At 40.3% G+C, this 22,819-nt stretch overlaps 1 protein-coding gene across 1 annotated transcript in view; it reads left to right on the forward strand.

Annotated features, from left to right (window-relative positions):
- The window catches only part of LOC117507749 (bone morphogenetic protein receptor type-2-like), an 83,515-nt gene that overhangs the window by 44,415 nt on the left and 16,281 nt on the right, over positions 1-22,819 (forward strand). The window contains exons 5-7 of the mRNA XM_034167560.1: positions 10,825-10,913; positions 11,016-11,237; positions 13,278-13,392. Coding sequence (XP_034023451.1) covers positions 10,825-10,913; positions 11,016-11,237; positions 13,278-13,392 — 426 coding nt within the window. The remainder of the gene's footprint in view (positions 1-10,824; positions 10,914-11,015; positions 11,238-13,277; positions 13,393-22,819) is intronic.

Consider the following 22,819-nt stretch of genomic DNA (forward strand, 5'->3'; position numbering starts at 1 on the left):
AAATACATAAATAAATAAATAATTGAACTTAACTACGCTGAGGCTATTCTGTTAAACTGAGATTCTCTCTTTTATGCCTCTGGATGAGACGGTACAATAGAATGCTTAAAGGTATAGTCTCATTTGACATTCCACAAAATTAACAAAATGTACTTTGAACTGAAATCTGGTTATTAGCCTGCATGTTGGGGAAACAGCAAGCAGGGTATTGTTTTCACTGATGTGTTTTCACTGAGGACGAGATAAACGTCTGGATGGATTTTCTTCAAAGTTGGTTGGAATATTAATTTGATAGATAACAACCAAGAACAGATCAAAGTCAGTGGGAATGTTACTTGGATAGATATGGAGAGGTGATTAGATTTTTACCTGGCACCAAAAATATGGCTATTAGGTATTGTGGAGGCTTTGCACCCGTCTGTCTGTGCTCAGGATAAGTCCAGTCCTCTTACTGCCAGGGTCTTCAAATTCACAGGGAACATTTTTGGGACACAGACCTTGGACAAGTTCAAAGATGGCTAACCTTAATGTATTCTAAGGGGTCAAAAGGTCACATTCTGTTTCCTATTTTAATGCTCATACGGCTGAAGGTAATTTAGCATTGCGCTGTACTTTTTTTTTAATAGCAGTTTAGTCAGAGGTGAAGGAAAATATGGCCTGAAAAACATTTTTTTTACACCTCAACAACCAATTAGCTTAAATGGAGTAGTTTGGTCAAAGGTCAAGAAAAACATGATTAAAAAAAAAAAAAGAAAAAACCTGACAGCCAATGCTCACAGCAGATTCTGAAAATGTACATACACCCACATAGATGTGTGTGTGTATGTGTATGTCTCTCTCTCTCTCTCCATGTATATATATATATATATATATATATATATATATATATATATATATACAGCCCCAGTTCCAATGAAGTTGGGACATTGTGAAAAATGTAAATAAAAACAGAATGCAATGATTTGCAAATCCTCTTCAACCTATATTCAATTGAATACACTACAAAAACAAGATATTAAATGTTATGATATACTTTATTGCATTTGTGCAAATATTTGTTCATTTTGAAATGGATGCCTGCAACACATTTCAAAAAAGCTGGGACAGTGATATGTTTACCACTGTGCTACATCACCTTTCCTTCTAACAACACTCAATAAGCGTTTGGGAACTGAGTACATTAATTGTTGAAGTTTTGTAGGTGGAATTCTTTCCCATTCTGCTTGATGTACAATTTCAGTTGTTCAACAGTCCGGGGTCTCCGTTGTCGTATATATATCACAGCATCATTCTGTCTGAATACTTCTGAGATTTTCAACTTAAAAGATACTGCTGCTCAGGAGCAGAACCAAAAAAGAAATAATAATTTTAAAAAAATTCACAGACACAAAGTCTTGTCAAAGCTACAGGGAGCTGCTGCAGGGAGTGGAGGTTAAAGAGTTGCAGGTTGCCGACCCCCGCCTTAGACCGTATGATGATGTGGAAAACCAAGTAAAAATATTGTAAATGTAATGAACATTTGTATCTACAACTGAAACCATAGACGTTTGTGAGTTTTGTCTTACCTGTCCAGTAGATATTCGGCAAAACTTCAATGTAAAATATTTCCAAATTTTATCCTGACTTCTTCCAAACGGGACCTCTGGTCGCTGCTTTTTCTTCGGGCCCCTTCACACATAGCACGAATAAGTAGGAATCAGGGCAAATCACGGTGAAACAGCCCGAATGAGCGAACCCCGAAAACAATGAGCCGACGTTGGGAGGGACACACGGTCAGGCAGGTGTGAACGATCCCCCTACCATCGCAGTGGGAACACAGTGCGAGCATCTGGAGCGTGTGGAACCACATCAGGCAGCTGCCGTGGGAAAAAAAAACCCAAAAGAAAACAAACAAAAAACAAACAAAAAAACAGCTGGAACATGTGGAACCACATCACTCCGCTGATGTGCAGAAACAAAAAATTTAAAATACATGCCACTTGCAGGATTCAAACCTGCAATTTACAAAAGCTGTGATTAGCAGACAGAAACTTTACCACTGCACTACCATCACTCTCTTGTAACAGGAATGTAAAATGCCTAAAATCAGCAAGGAGATAAATGTATTTTTTTTAAAAAAGAGAAATTAGATGATGTAGACAAAGAGGAGGTTTTCGTCATCTTTAATTACGGAGAAAAAAGCGTCATAATAACTGACAAAATGGCATTTGTTACGCCGTTTTTTGGTGATACGTGTCTGAAAGTGGCATATTTGTCGCACTGTTGGCTTGTACTCCTGTGGAGTACTGCTCACAGGACACACGTGACCTGTCAGACAGAGGTGACATTCAGATCGCCTGCTGCATGACGACATGATCTAACGGTCCATTTCACCTGGGACAGCCTGTCAATGTGCACGCACTACGCTTGCTTGCTGCAGCCTATCGCAAAAGTGATAGCTTTAATGTATGTCCATGTGAGAACAGCAAGCAGACACATGTGCGTCACAGTGGACAGTTGTAAGACCATATCCGTCAAAACATGGTACGTGTTCCCCAGCCATGACATCCAGAACCAGAGATCTCAACAGCTACTGCTGTCGGCGGCCATGCCCCCTGTCCATTCAGTGCAAAGAACAATGTGTCACTCTGTTTCTGTGTTATGTGATCATTTTTGTTTTAGTTATTTTGTTATGTAATTGTGTATGTAGTTACTGCAGTACTTATTTATATACGTGTCCTGGCGGTGGTCTCTGTGTTTTTAATGCACACCTTGTGTGCACTGAGCCGTCATTTGTAGCTGTCAGGGAGTCTCTGGCTCAGACGTGGCTGGCCAGTCCCTATCTGTACATACATATCAGAATTCCATGCATGTGTTGTGTGTGTGTATGTGTGTGTGTGTGGGGGGGGGCAACACACGTGCGATGCACACGCACGGCACGTGTTGAGGGGGAAGCTGATACTCTGGCACGCCACGTTTGTTGCTTTGTATTGTAACGCCACAGTCATCGGGGCACTTAGACAAATTTCACATCCAGCTCGAAAGTGATCGCCTGCTCACTGTTTTCCTGCTGATAGCGTGAATGGCTACACATTTTCTACAACCCCTGGCAAAAATTATGGAATCACCGGCCTTGGAGGATGTTCATTCAGTTGTTTAATTTTGTAGAAAAAAAGCAGATCACAGACATGACACAAAACTAAAGTCTTTTCAAATGGCAACTTTCTGTTGTGAAAGTGTAGTGACACGGACCCACAACAGGGGGCGCAAATGAACGGTCAATAGATGAGCCAAAAAAGTAACAATTTAATGTTGTGAAGGTGCACAAAGAATACACAGACAATCTCAGAATCTGATAACAGTCAATCCACAAAGGTGACGTGTGGGCAGGCTCGAGGATAGAAGACGTCTGTCCTGAGAAGAGCCGGAACCACACGATTTCCGCCGCCACCGAACCTGGTGAATACTGGAGCCGCCAAGTCCCAAATTCCCAGGTGATCACCGTCCCCGACTGTCGGATCTGGTACTGCTGGCGAAGAGCAAAGACAGTCAAGTGTGGGTGTGTGTACTACCCGTAACAACAACGGTGGGAATGCCACCTCCACCTTTAACACACACTCGTGCAGCGTCTGTTTAACCACTTATCTGACGGGACGTAGGACAAAACAGTCGCGACCCACGCCGGTCCTCTGGTTGACAGCTGCAACACAATAGCTCTTGGAATCAATTAATACGGGCGGAGAAAGTTACCTCCATAGAAGTACGATATCTCGGCGATGAGGTGGAGATGACGTCTGGGTTTTATGGAGTGAGATGATGAAGAATGAGTGACAGCTGTCAGGAAATAATGAGAGACAGCTGTCACTCCCGGCTGTGTCCGTGGCAGCAGCGCCCTCTCGTGCTTGAAGCCCGCACTTCAGACAGGGCGCCCTCTGGTGGTGGGCCAGCAGTACCTCCTCTTCTGGCGGCCCACACAACACTTTCTGGCTTTAAGAAACACTATAAGAAATCAGGAAAAAAAAGTTGTGGCACTCAGTAACGGTTACTTTTTTAGACCAAGCAGAGGGAAAAAAATATGGAATCACTCAATTCTGAGGAAAAAATTATGGAATCATGAAAAACAAAAGAACGCTCCAACACATCACTAGTATTTTGTTGCACCACCTCTGGCTTTTATAACAGCTTGCAGTCTCTGAGGCATGGACTTAAACAGTACTCTTCATCAATCTGGCTCCAACTTTCTCTGATTGCTGTTGCCAGATCAGTTTTGCAGGTTGGAGCCTTGTCATGGACCATTTTCTTCAACTTCCACCAAAGATTTTCAATTGGATTAAGATCCGGACTATTTGCAGGCCATGACATTGACCCTATGTGTCTTTTTGCAAGGAATGTTTTCACAGTTTTTGCTCTATGGCAAGATGCATTATCATCTTGAAAAATGATTTCATCATCCCCAAACATCCTTTCAATTGATGGGATAAGAAAAGTGTCCAAAATATCAACGTAAACTTGTGCATTTATTGATGATGTAATGCCAGCCATCTCCCCAGTGCCTTTACCTGACATGCAGCCCCATATCATCAATGACTGTGGAAATTTACATGTTCTCTTCAGGCAGACATCTTTATAAATCTCATTGGAATGGCACCAAACAAAAGTTCCAGCATCATCACCTTGCCCAATGCAGATTTGAGATTCATCACTGAATATGACTTTCATCCAGTCATCCACAGTCCACAATTGCTTTTCCTTAGCCCATTGTAACCTTGTTTTTTTCTGTTTAGGTGTTAATGATGGCTTTCTTTTAGCTTTTCTGTATGTAAATCCCATTTCCTTTAGGCGGTTTCTTACAGTTCAGTCACAGACATTGACTTCAGTTTCCTCCCATTCATTCCTCATTTGTTTTGTTGTGCATTTTTGATTTTTGAGACATATTGCTTTAAGTTTTCTGTCTTGACGCTTTGACGTCTTCCTTGGTCTACCAGTATGTTTGCCTTTAACAACCTTCCCATGTTGTTTGTATTTGGTCCAGAGTTTAGACACAGCTGACTGTGAACAACCAACATCTTTTGCAACATTGCGTGATGATTTACCCTTTAAGAGTTTGATAATCCTCTCCTTTGTTTCAATTGACATCTCTTGTGTTGGAGCCATGATTCATGTCAGTCCACTTGGTGCAACAGCTCTCCAAGGTGTGATCACTCCTTTTTAGATGCAGACTAATGAGCAGATCTGATTTGATGCAGGTGTTAGTTTTGGGGATGAAAATTTACAGGGTGATTCCATAATTTATTCCTCAGAATTGAGTGAGTCCATATTTTTTTCCCTCTGCTTGGTCAATCAATCAATCAATCAATTTTTTTTTTTATATAGCGCCAAATCACAACAAACAGTTGCCCCAAGGCGCTTTATATTGTAAGGCAAGGCCATACAATAATGATGTAAAACCCCAACGGTCAAAACGACCCCCTGTGAGCAAGCACTTGGCTACAGTGGGAAGGAAAAACTCCCTTTTAACAGGAGGAAACCTCCAGCAGAACCAGGCTCAGGGAGGGGCAGTCTTCTGCTGGGACTGGTTGGGGCTGAGGGAGAGAACCAGGAAAAAGATATGCTGTGGAGGGGAGCAGAGATCGATCACTAATGATTAAATGCAGAGTGGTGCATACAGAGCAAAAAGAGAAAGAAACAGTGCATCATGGGAACCCCCCAGCAGTCTACGTCTATAGCAGCATAACTAAGGGATGGTTCAGGGTCACCTGATCCAGCCCTAACTATAAGCTTTAGCAAAAAGGAAAGTTTTAAGCCTAATCTTAAAAGTAGAGAGGGTGTCTGTCTCCCTGATCTGAATTGGGAGCTGGTTCCACAGGAGAGGAGCCTGAAAGCTGAAGGCTCTGCCTCCCATTCTACTCTTACAAACCCTAGGAACTACAAGTAAGCCTGCAGTCTGAGAGCGAAGCGCTCTATTGGGGTGATATGGTACTACGAGGTCCCTAAGATAAGATGGGACCTGATTATTCAAAACCTTATAAGTAAGAAGAAGAATTTTAAATTCTATTCTAGAATTAACAGGAAGCCAATGAAGAGAGGCCAATATGGGTGAGATATGCTCTCTCCTTCTAGTCCCCGTCAGCACTCTAGCTGCAGCATTTTGAATTAACTGAAGGCTTTTTAGGGAACTTTTAGGACAACCTGATAATAATGAATTACAATAGTCCAGCCTAGAGGAAATAAATGCATGAATTAGTTTTTCAGCATCACTCTGAGACAAGACCTTTCTGATTTTAGAGATATTGCGTAAATTCAAAAAAGCAGTCCTACATATTTGTTTAATATGCGCTTTGAATGACATATCCTGATCAAAAATGACTCCAAGATTTCTCACAGTATTACTAGAGGTCAGGGTAATGCCATCCAGAGTAAGGATCTGGTTAGACACCATGTTTCTAAGATTTGTGGGGCCAAGTACAATAACTTCAGTTTTATCTGAGTTTAAAAGCAGGAAATTAGAGGTCATCCATGTCTTTATGTCTGTAAGACAATCCTGCAGTTTAGCTAATTGGTGTGTGTCCTCTGGCTTCATGGATAGATAAAGCTGGGTATCATCTGCGTAACAATGAAAATTTAAGCAATACCGTCTAATAATACTGCCTAAGGGAAGCATATATAAAGTGAATAAAATTGGTCCTAGCACAGAACCTTGTGGAACTCCATAATTAACTTTAGTCTGTGAAGAAGATTCCCCATTTACATGAACAAATTGTAATCTATTAGACAAATATGATTCAAACCACCGCAGCGCAGTGCCTTTAATACCTATGGCATGCTCTAATCTCTGTAATAAAATTTTATGGTCAACAGTATCAAAAGCAGCACTGAGGTCTAACAGAACAAGCACAGAGATGAGTCCACTGTCCGAGGCCATAAGAAGATCATTTGTAACCTTCACTAATGCTGTTTCTGTACTATGATGAATTCTAAAACCTGACTGAAACTCTTCAAATAGACCATTCCTCTGCAGATGATCAGTTAGCTGTTTTACAACTACCCTTTCAAGAATTTTTGAGAGAAAAGGAAGGTTGGAGATTGGCCTATAATTAGCTAAGATAGCTGGGTCAAGTGATGGCTTTTTAAGTAATGGTTTAATTACTGCCACCTTAAAAGCCTGTGGTACATAGCCAACTAACAAAGATAGATTGATCATATTTAAGATCGAAGCATTAAATAATGGTAGGGCTTCCTTGAGCAGCCTGGTAGGAATGGGGTCTAATAAACATGTTGATGGTTTGGATGAAGTAACTAATGAAAATAACTCAGACAGAACAATCGGAGAGAAAGAGTCTAACCAAATACCGGCATCACTGAAAGCAGCCAAAGATAACGATACGTCTTTGGGATGGTTATGAGTAATTTTTTCTCTAATAGTTAAAATTTTGTTAGCAAAGAAAGTCATGAAGTCATTACTAGTTAAAGATAATGGAATACTCAGCTCAATAGAGCTCTGACTCTTTGTCAGCCTGGCTACAGTGCTGAAAAGAAACCTGGGGTTGTTCTTATTTTCTTCAATTAGTGATGAGTAGAAAGATGTCCTAGCTTTACGGAGGGCTTTTTTATAGAGCAACAGACTCTTTTTCCAGGCTAAGTGAAGATCTTCTAAATTAGTGAGACGCCATTTCCTCTCCAACTTACGGGTTATCTGCTTTAAGCTACGAGTTTGAGAGTTATACCATGGAGTCAGACACTTCTGATTTAAAGCTCTCTTTTTCAGAGGAGCTACAGCATCCAAAGTTGTCTTCAATGAGGATGTAAAACTATTGACGAGATACTCTATCTCCCTTACAGAGTTTAGGTAGCTACTCTGCACTGTGTTGTTATATGGCATTAGAGAACATAAAGAAGGAATCATATCCTTAAACCTAGTTACAGCGCTTTCTGAAAGACTTCTAGTGTAATGAAACTTATTCCCTACTGCTGGGTAGTCCATCAGAGTAAATGTAAATTTTATTAAAAAATGATCAGACAGAAGGGAGTTTTCAGGGAATACTGTTAAGTCTTCTATTTCCATACCATAAGTCAGAACAAGATCTAAGATATGATTAAAGTGGTGGGTGGACTCATTTACTTTTTGAGCAAAGCCAATAGAGTCTAATAATAGATTAAATGCAGTGTTGAGGCTGTCATTCTCAGCATCTGTGTGGATGTTAAAATCGCCCACTATAATTATCTTATCTGAGCTAAGCACTAAGTCAGACAAAAGGTCTGAAAATTCACAGAGAAACTCACAGTAACGACCAGGTGGACGATAGATAATAACAAATAAAACTGGTTTTTGGGACTTCCAATTTGGATGGACAAGACTAAGAGACAAGCTTTCAAATGAATTAAAGCTCTGTCTGGGTTTTTGATTAATTAATAAGCTGGAATGGAAGATTGCTGCTAATCCACCGCCCCGGCCCGTGCTACGAGCATTCTGACAGTTAGTGTGACTCGGGGGTGTTGACTCATTTAAACTAACATATTCATCCTGCTGTAACCAGGTTTCTGTTAGGCAGAATAAATCAATATGTTGATCAATTATTATATCATTTACCAACAGGGACTTAGAAGAGAGAGACCTAATGTTTAATAGACCACATTTAACTGTTTTAGTCTGTGGTGCAGTTGAAGGTGCTATATTATTTTTTCTTTTTGAATTTTTATGCTTAAATAGATTTTTGCTGGTTATTGGTGGTCTGGGAGCAGGCACCGTCTCTACGGGGATGGGGTAATGAGGGGATGGCAGGGGGAGAGAAGCTGCAGAGAGGTGTGTAAGACTACAACTCTGCTTCCTGGTCCCAACCCTGGATAGTCACGGTTTGGAGGATTTAAGAAAATTAGCCAGATTTCTAGAAATGAGAGCTGCTCCATCCAAAGTGGGATGGATGCCGTCTCTCCTAACAAGACCAGGTTTTCCCCAGAAGCTTTGCCAATTATCTATGAAGCCCACCTCATTTTTTGGACACCACTCAGACAGCCAGCAATTCAAGGAGAACATGCGGCTAAACATGTCACTCCCGGTCTGATTGGGGAGGGGCCCAGAGAAAACTACAGAGTCCGACATTGTTTTTGCAAAGTTACACACCGATTTAATGTTAATTTTAGTGACCTCCGATTGGCGTAACCGGGTGTCATTACTGCCGACGTGAATTACAATCTTACCAAATTTACGCTTAGCCTTAACCAGCAGTTTCAAATTTCCTTCAATGTCGCCTGCTCTGGCCCCCGGAAGACAATTGACTATGGTTGCTGGTGTCGCTAACTTCACATTTCTCAAAACAGAGTCGCCAATAACCAGAGTTTGATCCTCGGCGGGTGTGTCGTCGAGTGGGGAAAAACGGTTAGAGATGTGAACGGGTTGGCGGTGTACACGGGGCTTCTGTTTAGGGCTACGCTTCCTCCTCACAGTCACCCAGTCAGCCTGCTTTCCCGGCTGCTCGGGATCTGCCAGGGGGGAACTAACGGCGGCTAAGCTACCTTGGTCCGCACCGACTACAGGGGCCTGGCTAGCTGTAGAATTTTCCACGGTGCGGAGCCGAGTCTCCAATTCGCCCAGCCTGGCCTCCAAAGCTACGAATAAGCTACACTTATTACAAGTACCATTACTGCTAAAGGAGGCCGAGGAATAACTAAACATTTCACACCCAGAGCAGAAAAGTGCGGGAGAGACAGGAGAAGCCGCCATGCTAAATCGGCTAAGAGCTAGTAGCTACGCTAAGCTAGCGGATTCCTAAAAACACGCAAAGTGAATAATGTGTAAATAATTTAGAGGTGATTCAGCAGAATGAGTGCTTTAGTTAAGGCACGTAAAGATTACACTGGGAAACAAATCGTAATCTAGATAACTAGATCAATCTAACTGCGCAGATTAAACAGCTAACAGATACAGAAAAACACCGCTGTGCTCCGGAACAGGAAGTGATACAATACCGCAGTGAGAGCCAACCACCAGTAGAGGCAAGCAAGAGCTGGTCTAAAAAAGTAACCGTTACTGACTGCCACAATTATTTTTCCTGATTTCTTATAGTGTTTCTTAAAGCCAGGAAGTTGCCATTTGAAATGACTTTAGTTTTGTGTCATGTCTGTGATCTGCTTTTTTTCTACAAAATTAAACAACTGAATGAACATCCTCCGAGGCCAGTGATTCCATAATTATTGCCAGGGGTTGTAAGTGTCTAGCGAGCAGTGTTGGATGTTTGTGTGTGTCACCTGGAATTTGGCCAACACTTGCCGCAAGAGGGATCGAATGGGCTCTCACAGGGCACACTCTGTCTTTTGGTCACTGATGTGCATGAATAGTTGTAGTGACAGGTGTATGAGGCATTGGAGGCAGCTTCGATTTTTCACGAATGCCTCGTGTGCTAGTCAACTTCAGTTGTGTTATGTGTGAAGGGACCTTTAGCCATGTCGCTCGCTTTCTCTTCGCTTCAGTTTGTTGTAATTTGTTGCTGTTCAGGGTGTACCACATTTATTTGCCTCCATGATGCTGACGCGAACTGATTTTGTCATTTGAGGATTGGAAAAGCCCCTCACATGAGCTATGACATTACCACAGAAAGGTGATCTGGTGTCTTATCACTGTATTTTCACTCATGGGGTCAAAATCTGGAAATTTCTTACTGCTCTCTGTTAGTTGTCAGAGGTAATAATGGTTGGCTGTTACTACCCCATAAGATGTGTGAGTGCCCTTGTAGTTCAATTTATTATTGTTTTTATTGAACACAGCATGTGATGTGAGAACATTAATTGTAATTTGCATCTTATCTATGAATGCCATTTAAAAAGTGAATCTTGCACCTCTTGTTATTTTAGAGGAGAATCAGCCAAAGTCCGTTCAGGACGACTCTCTGACACCGCCAAAAACCTCTGAGATTGAGTGCGCAGCTGTTGCTCTCCAGCAGGTAGCCATCATGAACCGTGTTCACCTGTGATATCCACAAGTACCATCATGGAGTTTGCTGTCTAAACTTTCCTCCTCATGCATGTTTTGCTCATCCTTTCAGATCGTGGGCTGTGGCCATTTTGCCACTGTTTGGCAGGGAAAGTACCAGGGATCAGTGGTGGCTGTGAAAGTGTTCCCAGTCGGGTGTAAACAGAACTTCATTTTGGAGAAAGAGGTGTACGAGCTGCCACTGATGAAGCATACTGGGATTGTCCACTTCCTGGGCAGTGGGAGGAAAGTGGATAGTGGTGATTGCTTCTTGGTCCTGGAATTAGCTGAATATGTGAGCAGCAGACTTTTATTTTTAAAGACGGGAATTGAGCAGCTTTGTGTTTTCTGATAGATCAAACTTTAGTAAAAAGAAATGTTAGCAATTTACAAATTTGCCTCATTGTGAATCTCACAACACATATTTACTGTAAACCAGAAACAAAAGCCACACGTTAGGCTTTGGAAAAGCACGCACTGTGTACAATGCAGTGAGTAGGGTTGGGTATTGATAAGATTTTATCAATACTGATTCCACTTATTGATCCAATTCCTTATAGATTCCCTTACCGATACCTCTTGTGAATTTTCTGTGTAGTAAAAGTACACTTTACAGGTTTTCTATGTCAACAACATTTTATTGCGTCTTAAAGTAAATAAATATGAAATTGGCCACTGGATTCTTGATCTCTGGACTTAAAGAAAATCTGTACATGGTGGATCCTTGATCTCTGGCCATAAATAGAAATAAACAAAATCTGTAGTTTTTGTCAAAAGCATTTCCTTTCAGATATTAATGAGACAAATTTAACTCCATAGCCTCTGAGGTGAACTCTTGCAGCCGGCTACGCTGAACGTCAGGATGTCTTATTTTGGGAGAAAAAAAATGTTTTGGTTTGTTGTCTGTATTACAACATTTGGAAAGAGGTGACATTTCATTTAAAACGGCAATTCGCTTTGAAGTAAGGGAATCGTTAAGCAAAAAGGCCATTGATGTCAGTGGATCGAATCATTCCTTAACAGTTCTTGAAAACAACCAGTTTTTTATACCCAAGCCTAGCAGTGAGTGAATAGATAATCGATGTGTAGATAGATGAATCCATCCCATCCAGTTTGCCAAGTAATTAGGTAATTTCACATAGATGTGTCTGCCACCTGTTGGATGGTTAGTGGATGCAGGATTGATAATGGATTAGGAGCAGGCGTGGGTTTCGGTAAAAAAAAAAAAAAAGACAGGCTGCTTTTGCACAGAAATACACTAAATACCCTGTTGTTTTCAAATTGAAAATCCTTCCCACAACCCAGTGGGAAGGATTTTGTATGAATTGAGCTACAACAGAAAGCTAAAGCGGGGGAGATGGCCGAACTAGGTATGTAGTGAGTGGGATCAGAGCGAGAGAGACTCTTCACAGAAATTTACTAAATCAACAAACTTATTTTCTTATTGTTTAAAAGTAGTTACAAACTAAAACTCAAATAAAACACAAAAAGGTTCACACAACCCTGCTGCAAGGATTTTCTATGAATGTAGCCAAAGTAGACACATCTTTTTCTCTCTGTCTCTCTCAACATATACGTCAGAGGTGCCCAAAATCAGAGGGGCCAAAAATGAATCAGCGTGATGGGCCATGGGCTTAAAATAAATTTTGGTTTTAGCCAAAGCACATTACATTTTGTACACAATTAACATCTGAAATCTAAAACTAAATTTTAATATAATTAAAACAGTTCTCTGTACTCTCCTTGACATATTTTATTAATATGCAGACTGCAGAGACCCTAAAAACATTCATATGCTTCTTTTTGCATAACATATTTCAAAGGAAAGACACCTTCCTGGCAATGTGCACACAAGGTGCTTTGGGAAATGAAATTGAAAACAGCTACATTGTCCATCTATGTAATAAAAAAAACTTGAAAAATTAACTAAAATTACAACACACAGTAACAAATCTGTACTGAATGCTGTGCTTACAATATTTAAGTTACACATCACAAAATTCCCCCAGACAGACCTTGAACCATTCTTCATGACGTAGTGATGGCAACACAAGGCCTCGTGAAGAATCTGAGCAGACTAAATGGGAGTACTACCTCAAAAAAGGATTCCATGGAAACTGAAGCATATTGACCATCACAAAAACTCTACAGTACCCCACAGTTTCTATATGATGTGGGGCACCAAATCAAAGGCCAAACAAGCCATGTGTGTATATGTGGTTTTAAGGTTGTATGTAGTGTGAAACTATGCCGAGGTCTTGAAATCATCAAGATCACTGCTACTTGTCTGTTCACCACTGACATTTGACAATAACAATTGCTTCTTTGGTTCCAGGGTTCCCTTCACTCCTTTTTGTGTAATCATGCGAGCAACTGGATGCTGTCACTGAAGTTGTGCCAGTCCTTATCGCAGGGACTTTCCTATCTCCATACTGACCTTCTCAGAAATGGTAGTAACAAGAATATTGTTATGAGTGGGTGTTGAGGGGAAGGAGTGTCTTCTGTGAACTGACTTTCAAATGTATTTCAGTTATATTTGTTTTAAGATAAAAATGAGTGAATGAATGAGTGATTGAGGATTCCTGGATTTAGTGAGTTCTCTGTATTTAAATTCACACTACAAATACAGTTTGACCGATATGGGTTTTTTTTTTGGGGGGGGGGGGGGACACACCAATGTTGGGCAGTACAAAAATTTATGATAGTGATACCTATTTATCTGTCAATATATACATTAAAAATGCCAATTATACCTAACATTTTGTGATCAAACCATTAATCCATGTCACATTGCTCAGCATTTGCATGAAAAAAAACCTTGTGTATTTTGACCCTGCTTGACTGGTGGCCAGTGTTGCCACAGTTACTGTTTTAATTACTTTATACACTTACTTTATACATTTACTTCATTAGCAGCTTTATGCACTTACTTTATTAGAAACTGATGACAACTTGCAACTAATAAGAAATGTAACTAGTAATCTAACTCAGCTACTCTTAAGATTGAGTAATCAGCAAAGTAACTAATAGCTATTTTTCTGATTACTCGGTCTTAAAAATAATCAAGTTAGATTACTAGTTACTTTATTAGTTACATTCAGCAGCTGCCGACAAGTTGTCCATGGCTGCTAATGAAGTAACTGTAAAGTAACTGTATAAAGTATTTAATAAAGTAACTTTTCAAAGTTACTTTGGCAACACTGCTGGTGGCATAGTATATAAATAATGAATGTTTATGAGTTCAATGGTACAAAAATTTCATGAGGTGAAAGATGGAACACCCCAGCTTTCACTGAATTACATATTCATTCCATTGAAAAAATGTAAAAACATTATTTGTTTTATATAGCGGCGAAAATAGATCCTTGTCATTTGAGATTTTATTAACTTATAAACAACAGAAAAGGGACTTACATTTTGGTGTTCCACTGCTGCTCAACAGTCCAACACGAACTTTAAATTGGAGTCCAAAATTTAGGCGATGTAGTCTGTTAGAGTTGTTCAGAGTTAGACCTGAAAAGTTTACACACACAGGAATGATCACGCAAGAGACACTGAATTTCTTTATCCTGTACAGGAGAGGACAAACGAGAAGGTCCTTCAGAAAGAACTGTCGTCCGTCCTAAAGGTCCCACCCATTTGCCTCTCCTTTTATTGAGTATCGTTACATACAGCATATAGGAATGACGATATCACAAAACAATGGAAAGACACAAAGTCTGGTCCTATATTGATATGAGCCCTGTCTCCTAAGCTTTCAATAACAATGTCAGGTTGCACTGCTCCTTTCCAAGGCTGAACCATTAATCAAAAGTACACATCTGCAATTAGTTAATCATGACCCCAGCCAACTAGTTTGACATTCTAGATAGACAATCTGCTCACTGTTTGACAGTCTTAATGCACTTGAACCATTCAGCGTATATGATTGCTTTTGACACTAAGTAATTACTTAAAGGAATAATGGTACATAAACTTGCAAAGACATGATTATAGAGAGTACATCAAAGAGAAGACATTAATATTTGATAATACATATATTATATTGACAATATAGAGAAAAACCCTGTCATTCTTCCCCCGTTTATCCAAATTAATATCTACACGTCTAACATTATCATTGTAGAAATATCAAAAACGTACAGTGTACCTAATCACCCGTTTTCCCTGTCGGGTCAGGTTGACATAATTCAGTCTCCGATAGCAATAACGCAACATAGTAATGGTCATCATCCGTTGAGCCGTTGATCAAGCAAGAGGAATCATACAACAAATCATAACACATAGTAAGTCAAGTAAGTCAGTGGTTTCCATCAGATGCATACCCGTAGAACACCATTTCTTTGTATAAATATTTAAACTGATTGATATTTGGACATCATTGGAGTTTCTCAGGTCGCTTATTTCAACTGTTTAAGCCACAAACAGAGACATAGAAGCATTTCCTGGTCGTCCTTGCACCCACTACTTTAAAATGATACAAATCCCTTAAATTATATATTCCTTCTCTTTGCATAAAATATCCTTGAATTCTGAAAGGTACTTGCTTATGTTTTACTTTACACATCAATCGAACAGTCTTAAATTAAATCATGTCATGGAGTTTTAAAATCTTTGATTTAATAAACAGTGGATTGGTATGATCCTGATAGCCTGCATTATCAATTATTCTTAATCCTCTTTCTTTTGTTTTCTCTCTCTAAGGTTGAATAATGGTTGTGCTGCAGCGTTGTAGTTATTGCCCTATACTTCAGTACCATAAGTCAAGTAAGGCGCAATCAGTGTGCAACACAGAGTATGTAGTGCTTTCTCTTGACTATGTTGGATATGTGCTGTCTAGTTGATCCTGACATCGATGACCATCCCTAACGACTTGTTCTGTCTGACAGGTTCTACATCTACTCCCTGTATGTTTAACTGTATTTGTTCATCCTTTTTATAGTTTCCAAATAACATTATTTTAGTTTGTTTTGGGTTTTTTTTAGCCCAACTTAGTGACAGTTTGTTCTAGGGATGTGAATCGTTCAACAACTCACAATTCAATTCGATTCCGATTGTTTTGGAGGTTTGCTACTGTGTTCAGTAGAGGTGTGATCGTGGAGTGCGCATCGGTCAGAATGCAAGGATGAAGCTGGATTAATCTTGACTGTATTTATTGTAGTTTGTTACAGGATATATGCATGTGTAGGTGTGTGGTTCTGTAAACAAAGAAATAAACAGAATATTAGAAATATAAATTACAATCTGTACATAAATGATATAACATCACAAAACGTTCTAATGGTAATGCAAGAATATAATAATAAAACTCTAAACCAATAATAATAAAGTTCAGGCACTTTACGGCCACTTGAAAAGGGGGTAGGCCTCAAAGCCTCTACTACTAATGGGCTATTAGCTAATAATAAAACAAACAACACTCATATACATCCCAAAACACTCATAAACGTACATAATTACTACTTCTATACATAAATCAACTTTACACGCCAGAAACCCCCAAAATTATGTCTAAATAATATTAAAAGGCACACGGAGAAAACGGATAATAGCTTAGCATTAGCGTTAAAGCTATCATAGGTAAAAACACAGATTACACACCCCAGAATGACCTAAACTGTTCACATAGCACACTGAACCCAACAATGACACTCATAAAGACACCCACCTATCTCAAGGACGCACACAATAACACACAACCTATTGCTGAGGGGACATGCAACCACCTCTGATGCACAAGTAACACTGAATAACTCCGTGCACTGTTCTCTGCTCTTAAAACGGCCGTGCCACCTAGTGGCCAGACTAAGTACTGCATCCTAATATAACTACAATGCAGTCCTGCCTTCATAACACTGATTCTTGGGGTGACGATTCGATTCAGAATCGATTTTCGATTCAAAGAGCTCTGAGAAATAGTTATATTACTTTAAAATGTTTATGTTTAAGAAAATGCAGCTTTACAAGGTTAATCAAGTGATTCTAGATGTAAATTTACTTATCTGCTTTGCGCGTTCGGAGTTGGCTGGCAGTTTAGCGAAGCACTGGTCAGTAGTCGGCAGAGACCGCTGCTCCGCTCCTTTTAGCTCTGGGTCATAGCGTAGCATGTGGGCTTGCGGAGTTGAAGTATTTCCGAAGTACTTGACTTTGATTTTGCAGATTTTGCACACTGCATAAGTCATATCAAGCTCCTTCTTACGCAGCAAATAATAAAATCCAAAATGCGCCCAAACATTTGCCTTCAGCAAAGACGGTGCTGGCTGGATTAGCTCTTTGTCCACCATGCTAAGCTACAGCCACTAAACTCTGCAGCTCACGAGTGTTTGAAGCACGCTGGACCACCCCCCTCGCGGGGAAGCTGTAGTACGGAAGCCGTTGCCTGACAAACAGTACACGCAGCGAGTAAGCAAGAAAATGTTTAAAAAAATGCTTTTTAAAAAATCGATTCTTGGACATTTTGGATCGATTCAGAATCGTAATAAATAAGAATCGCAATTCGGACGTGAATCGATTTTTTTCCCACACCCCTAGTTTGTTCATATCAAACTGAACGAACTCTTCAACTTTATCATCTTTGATCCCAGATCATCTATTAATTGTTACGAATTATCTCCTGAACTAAACAGATCTGAGACTTTACATAAATCATTGATATACAATATGCATAACTTGTAACTTTGGTGCCAACACAGAACCCTGAGGAACTCCACAAACTTTATGTGTTTATTAATCGCTTCTATTGCATCTTAACCTATATTGACTATCATTAAGCAGGTTGGGTTGTCCAATAATCTGTTATTGCAAAGTTTTTCTGCTGTTTTTGAGAAGACACATGCATATAGTTAGTAAAGATACTTGTCACCAAATTTGAATAAATGTATCCCTTCCTTCTGGTCTGAATTGTAACGTGGTTCATATATTTTTTCATACCACCACACAGTAAACGCCACAATCACAGCAATAATTGTCAAAATCATCATCTCTGGCAGCAAATCTCTCCATAGCTAAAACAGTATTTTGAACAACCTGTTGCTATGCCTCTCTTGCTCTCTCTTTTTCTTTTTTTTTTTTCCGTCCCCAGGGGCAGGGAGAGAGGGAGAGACAACAGTTCTGGTTTTGAAGATGACTTCTTTCTTTGGTGACAGTTCAAAAAGTTCAGTTTATCTGGGCTTAGGGGCTGAAGGTAACAGTTCACAGTCTCAGTTCTGCTCAGCAAGGGACTGAGGGAATCTGGAACTCTTTTTATGTTAGTTCCCTTCAGCTGTAGTGCATAAATCTGTACTATCATCAGTATGTGTAAAGCATGTTGCAAGTGGAATTAAAATAATGTGTCATGTACTCTGTCCTGTGCCCTGTTCTTGACATTTTCTTTAAACACAGGTGCACAGGGATAGAACAGGATTGTCTCCCGTTCTCAAAGATGCAGTTTCATCTGCTTCTTTTGTCCTGCTCTGGTCACGTCAGTGCTCTTATTTCAAGCTTGTAGTACGTCTGCTTCTTATCCTGGTTCAAGTTTACAGGCCTTCCCTCGGTCACAACTGGTTACTCGTCTGCTTCAGAACCCTGACACCTGCTTCAACCTCTGGTCTTTGTCTTTGTTCACTCCTGGTCACTCTCTGTCTCTGTTGTGACGCGCTTCCAGCCGTTACTGGGCCTATAGGCCATCAGCCGACACTGTTACACGTCGCTCCCCTTGTCTTGTTCGGGATCTTTCAGGTATCTTTGTCTTTTACAGTGGAATAGATGCACCCAAGATGACCTTTCTGCAATTTTCATGGCAGTGGGGGTGGTCAGCAGCATTTGGAATGGACCTTCCCACCTTGGATGACCAGTTCTTCCTCTTAATAGTCTTTATCAGCACCCAGTCGCCGATCTGGATCTGATTCTCAGGGTCCTGCACAGAAATAGGAGCGTCTGGTATCGTGTTAGAATGTATAACATTCTATGGGACAATACTCGTCTCATGTAGTCAACTAATTCCTCATCCTCACTATCAGGCCCAGCTATCTTCTGTAAATCTGATATTCTGTAGGGCCTGCCATACAAAATTTTGAATGGCTTAAGGCCAGTCGCTAGTTTGCTAGCAGCTAGTCATGAGCTGGGTGTTATATGCATGTACAATTTCACCAAATTAAAAAAAAAACAATAAACCCAGGTTTTTTTGTTTTGTTTTTTTTTCTTCTTCCACAATGCATTTCCCTGAGCTCACTTTTAATTGTTCCATTTGTTCTTCCCACTAAACCTGCACTTTGAGGATGGTAAGCACAATGTGTTTTTGCATTTATTTCCAAATGTTCTGTCAAATGTTGGATGATTTCATTTACAAAATGAATGCCATTATCACTGTACATTGTTTCGGGTAGCCCATGTCTTGGAATTATGTCTCTACAAAGTATCTTCGCTGTTGTGTGGGCCGCTGAAGAGGAGGTACTGCTGACCCACCACCACCAGAGGGCGCCCTGCTTGAAGTGCGGGCTTCAAGCACGAGAGGGCCTCGGAGCAACAGAGAGTGACAGCTGTCACTCGTCAACAGCACCAGCTGTCACTCATTCTACCATCACCATAAAAGCCGGACTGCAACTCCACCTCCCTGCCGAGAAATCAGCTACCACTCAGGTAACTTTCTCTGCTGTGATTTTCTGAGACTGAATATTGTTCTGTGTGCAGCCGTTTGTCCTGTGGCTTTCAGTCTTCTGCTGGATTGGCGTACAGTGTGGGTTTGCAACGTCTTCGCCTCTCACTCCTTCCAGAGAAGTGACTGACAGGAGCTGCACCGGTGTTTCTGTTTCTGGAGGTGGAGGTTCTCCCTCCCGGAGGAACTGAGTACGGAGAGATTACTGGGTGTGTATCCACACACCCACCATTAACTGTTTCTGTTTCTGCCAGCAGTACCAGGTCTGACAGCTGGAGACGGTGGCCACGTGGGACCCAGGACTTGGCGGCTCTGGTGTTCTTCAGATCCGTTGGCGGTGGAAGCCGTGTGGAATCCGGCTCTTCTCTGGACAGACGTCTTCTATCCTCGAGCCTGCCCACACGTCACCTTGTGTATGATTGACTGTACTCCTCAAACTGCAATTGTCTGTATTCCGTTGTGCAATTCACAACATTAAATTGTTACTTTTTGGCTTAATCCATTGTCCGTTCATTACCGCCCCCTGTTGTGGGTCCGTGTCACTACACTTTCACAACATTCGCCACTGTTAGGGCATCTGCATGTCTAACAGGGAACACCTCTACCCATTTGCTATATGCTTCAATCAATACTAGGCAATATTTTTCCCTTCACATTGATTCATTCAATAAAATCCATTTGAAACGGGTATTGAGGTGTTGGAAATTTCCCTCGTTGTGGTCTCTCATTACCCTGTGAATTGTGCTTCGCACAGACTAAACATGCTCCGCAGTAATGCTTTGCATATGTCTGAAATCCAAATGTCACAAAATGATTATTAACCAGTCCAATCATTTCAAAATTGATTGATTGGATGAATGATAATCATTGATTAACATCGATTAATACGTGCAGGCCGATCTTAATATGACAATTCAGTTTCCGACAATGATCCAATACTCCAATTAGATCAATACACCGCCTTACCATGTAGGCATACGGGCAAATATGACCCCACCATAGTACCCCAGTGCCATCCCCCCATGTCCTAGTGAGTCAGAGTGTCACAGAGACAAAGTCGAGTAATCGTGACTGGGCCTGCCTTAGGTTGTCCCAGGGTTTAAGATGCGATCTTACCCGTCATGGGCTCGCAGCCTTCCATACTGGGCAGGGGTTCCAAGGGGTGGGGGAACACCCATTAAGAGGTGTCATGTCAAAACAGTTTTAATTTCACAGAACATTAAACATACAGGATCACTGAAAGTGAATTGAAGTATCTTTTAGCAATTTATCCCAGAATAGATGATTCTATTCTATTAATCCCAGAGTGGATCTGTTGGATTAATCAATGCTTAAACACCAACAATAAATAGAATAAAAATAATGACAGAATCGGATACACAAACAATACTTGGTTTGCAGGAATAACTATGGGTCAGAATGGAAAATAATGAAGTGAAAAGTTGCCCAACAATCTCTATCCTTTAAAGCCTAACTTAATCTGCATGTATCAAAAAATAATTAATAAGCACTTCATTGGTCATCAATGCTTTATGAAAGCCTGCAGCTTCTTATTTGATTTGCTGCAGGGGTTAGTTGCACCACTTAAGAGTTCACATTAGTTCAGTCAAAACACAGGATGATCAAAATATTGAGTTCTCATTATTTGTTGCTTCTACAACCCCTGGCAAAAATTATGGAATCACCGGCCTCAGAGGATGTTCATTCAGTTGTTTAATTTTGTAGAAAAAAAGCAGATCACAGACATGACACAAAACTAAAGTCATTTCAAATGACAACTTTCTGGCTTTAAGAAACACTATAAGAAATCAAGAAAAAAGATTGTGGCAGTCAGTAACGGTTACTTTTTTAGACCAAGCAGAGGAAAAAAAATATGGAATCACTCAATTCTGAGGAAAAAATTATGGAATCACCCTGTAAATTTTCAGCCCCCAAATTAACACCTGCATCAAATCAGATCTGCTCATTGACATGACATTGACCCTATGTGTCTTTTTGCAAGGAATGTTTTTGCAGTTTTTGCTCTATGGCAAGATGCATTATCATCTTGAAAAATGATTTCATCATCCCCAAACATCCTTTCAATTGTCCAAAATATCAACATAAAGTTGTGCATTTATTGATGATGTAATGACAGCCATCTCCCCAGTGCCTTTACCTGACATGCAGCCGCATATCATCAGTGACTGTGGAAATTTACATGTTCTCTTCAGGCAGTCATCTTTATAAATCTCATTGGAACGGCACCAAACAAAAGTTCCAGCATCATCACCTTGCCCAATGCAGATTTGAGATTCATCACTGAATATGACTTTCATCCAGTCATCCACAGTCCACAATTGCTTTTCCTTAGCCCATTGTAACCTTGTTTTTTCTGTTTAGGTGTTAATGATGCCTTTCGTTTAGCTTTTCTGTATGTAAATCCCATTTCCTTTAGGCGGTTTCTTACAGTTTGGTCACTGACGTTGACTCCAGTTTCCTCCCATTCGTTCCTCATTTGTTTTGTTGTACATTTTTCGATTTTTGAGACATATTGCTTTAAGTTTTCTGTCTTAACGCTTTGTCTTCCTTGGTCTACCAGTATGTTTGCCTTTAACAACCTTCCCATGTTGTTTGTATTTGGTCCAGAGTTTAGACACAGCTGACTGTGAACAACCAACATCTTTTGCAACATTGCGTGATGATTTACTCTCTTTTAAGAGTTTGATAATCCTCTCCTTTGTTTCAATTGACATCTCTCGTGTTGGAGCCATGATTCATGTCAGTCCACTTGGTGCAACAGCTCTCCAAGGTGTGATCACTCCTTTTTAGATGCAGACTAATGAGCAGATCTGATATGATGCAGGTGTTAGTTTTGGGGATGAAAATTTACAGGGTGATTCCATCATTTTTTCCTCAGAATTGAGTGATTCCATATTTTTTTCCTCTGCTTGGTCTAAAAAAGTAACCGTTACTGACTGCCACAATCTTTTTTTCTTTATTTCTTATAGTGTTTCTTAAAGCCAGAAAGTTGCCATTTGAAATGACTTTAGTTTTGTGTCATGTCTGTGATCTGCGTTTTTTCTACAAAATTAAACAACTGAATGAACATCCTCCGAGGCCGGTGATTCCATAATTTTTGCCAGGGGTTGTACATTGCTGTCAGTTCACCCTCACCAACATTAATGTGTCTAACAGGAGCTCTATAAACATGTTACAATAATCAGTTTTACTGTTCACACACTGTACAACCTTCTGCTCTGCTC

The sequence above is a fragment of the Thalassophryne amazonica genome, chromosome 3 (assembly GCF_902500255.1).
Source record: "Thalassophryne amazonica chromosome 3, fThaAma1.1, whole genome shotgun sequence".
Classification (NCBI taxonomy): Eukaryota; Metazoa; Chordata; class Actinopteri; order Batrachoidiformes; family Batrachoididae; genus Thalassophryne; species Thalassophryne amazonica.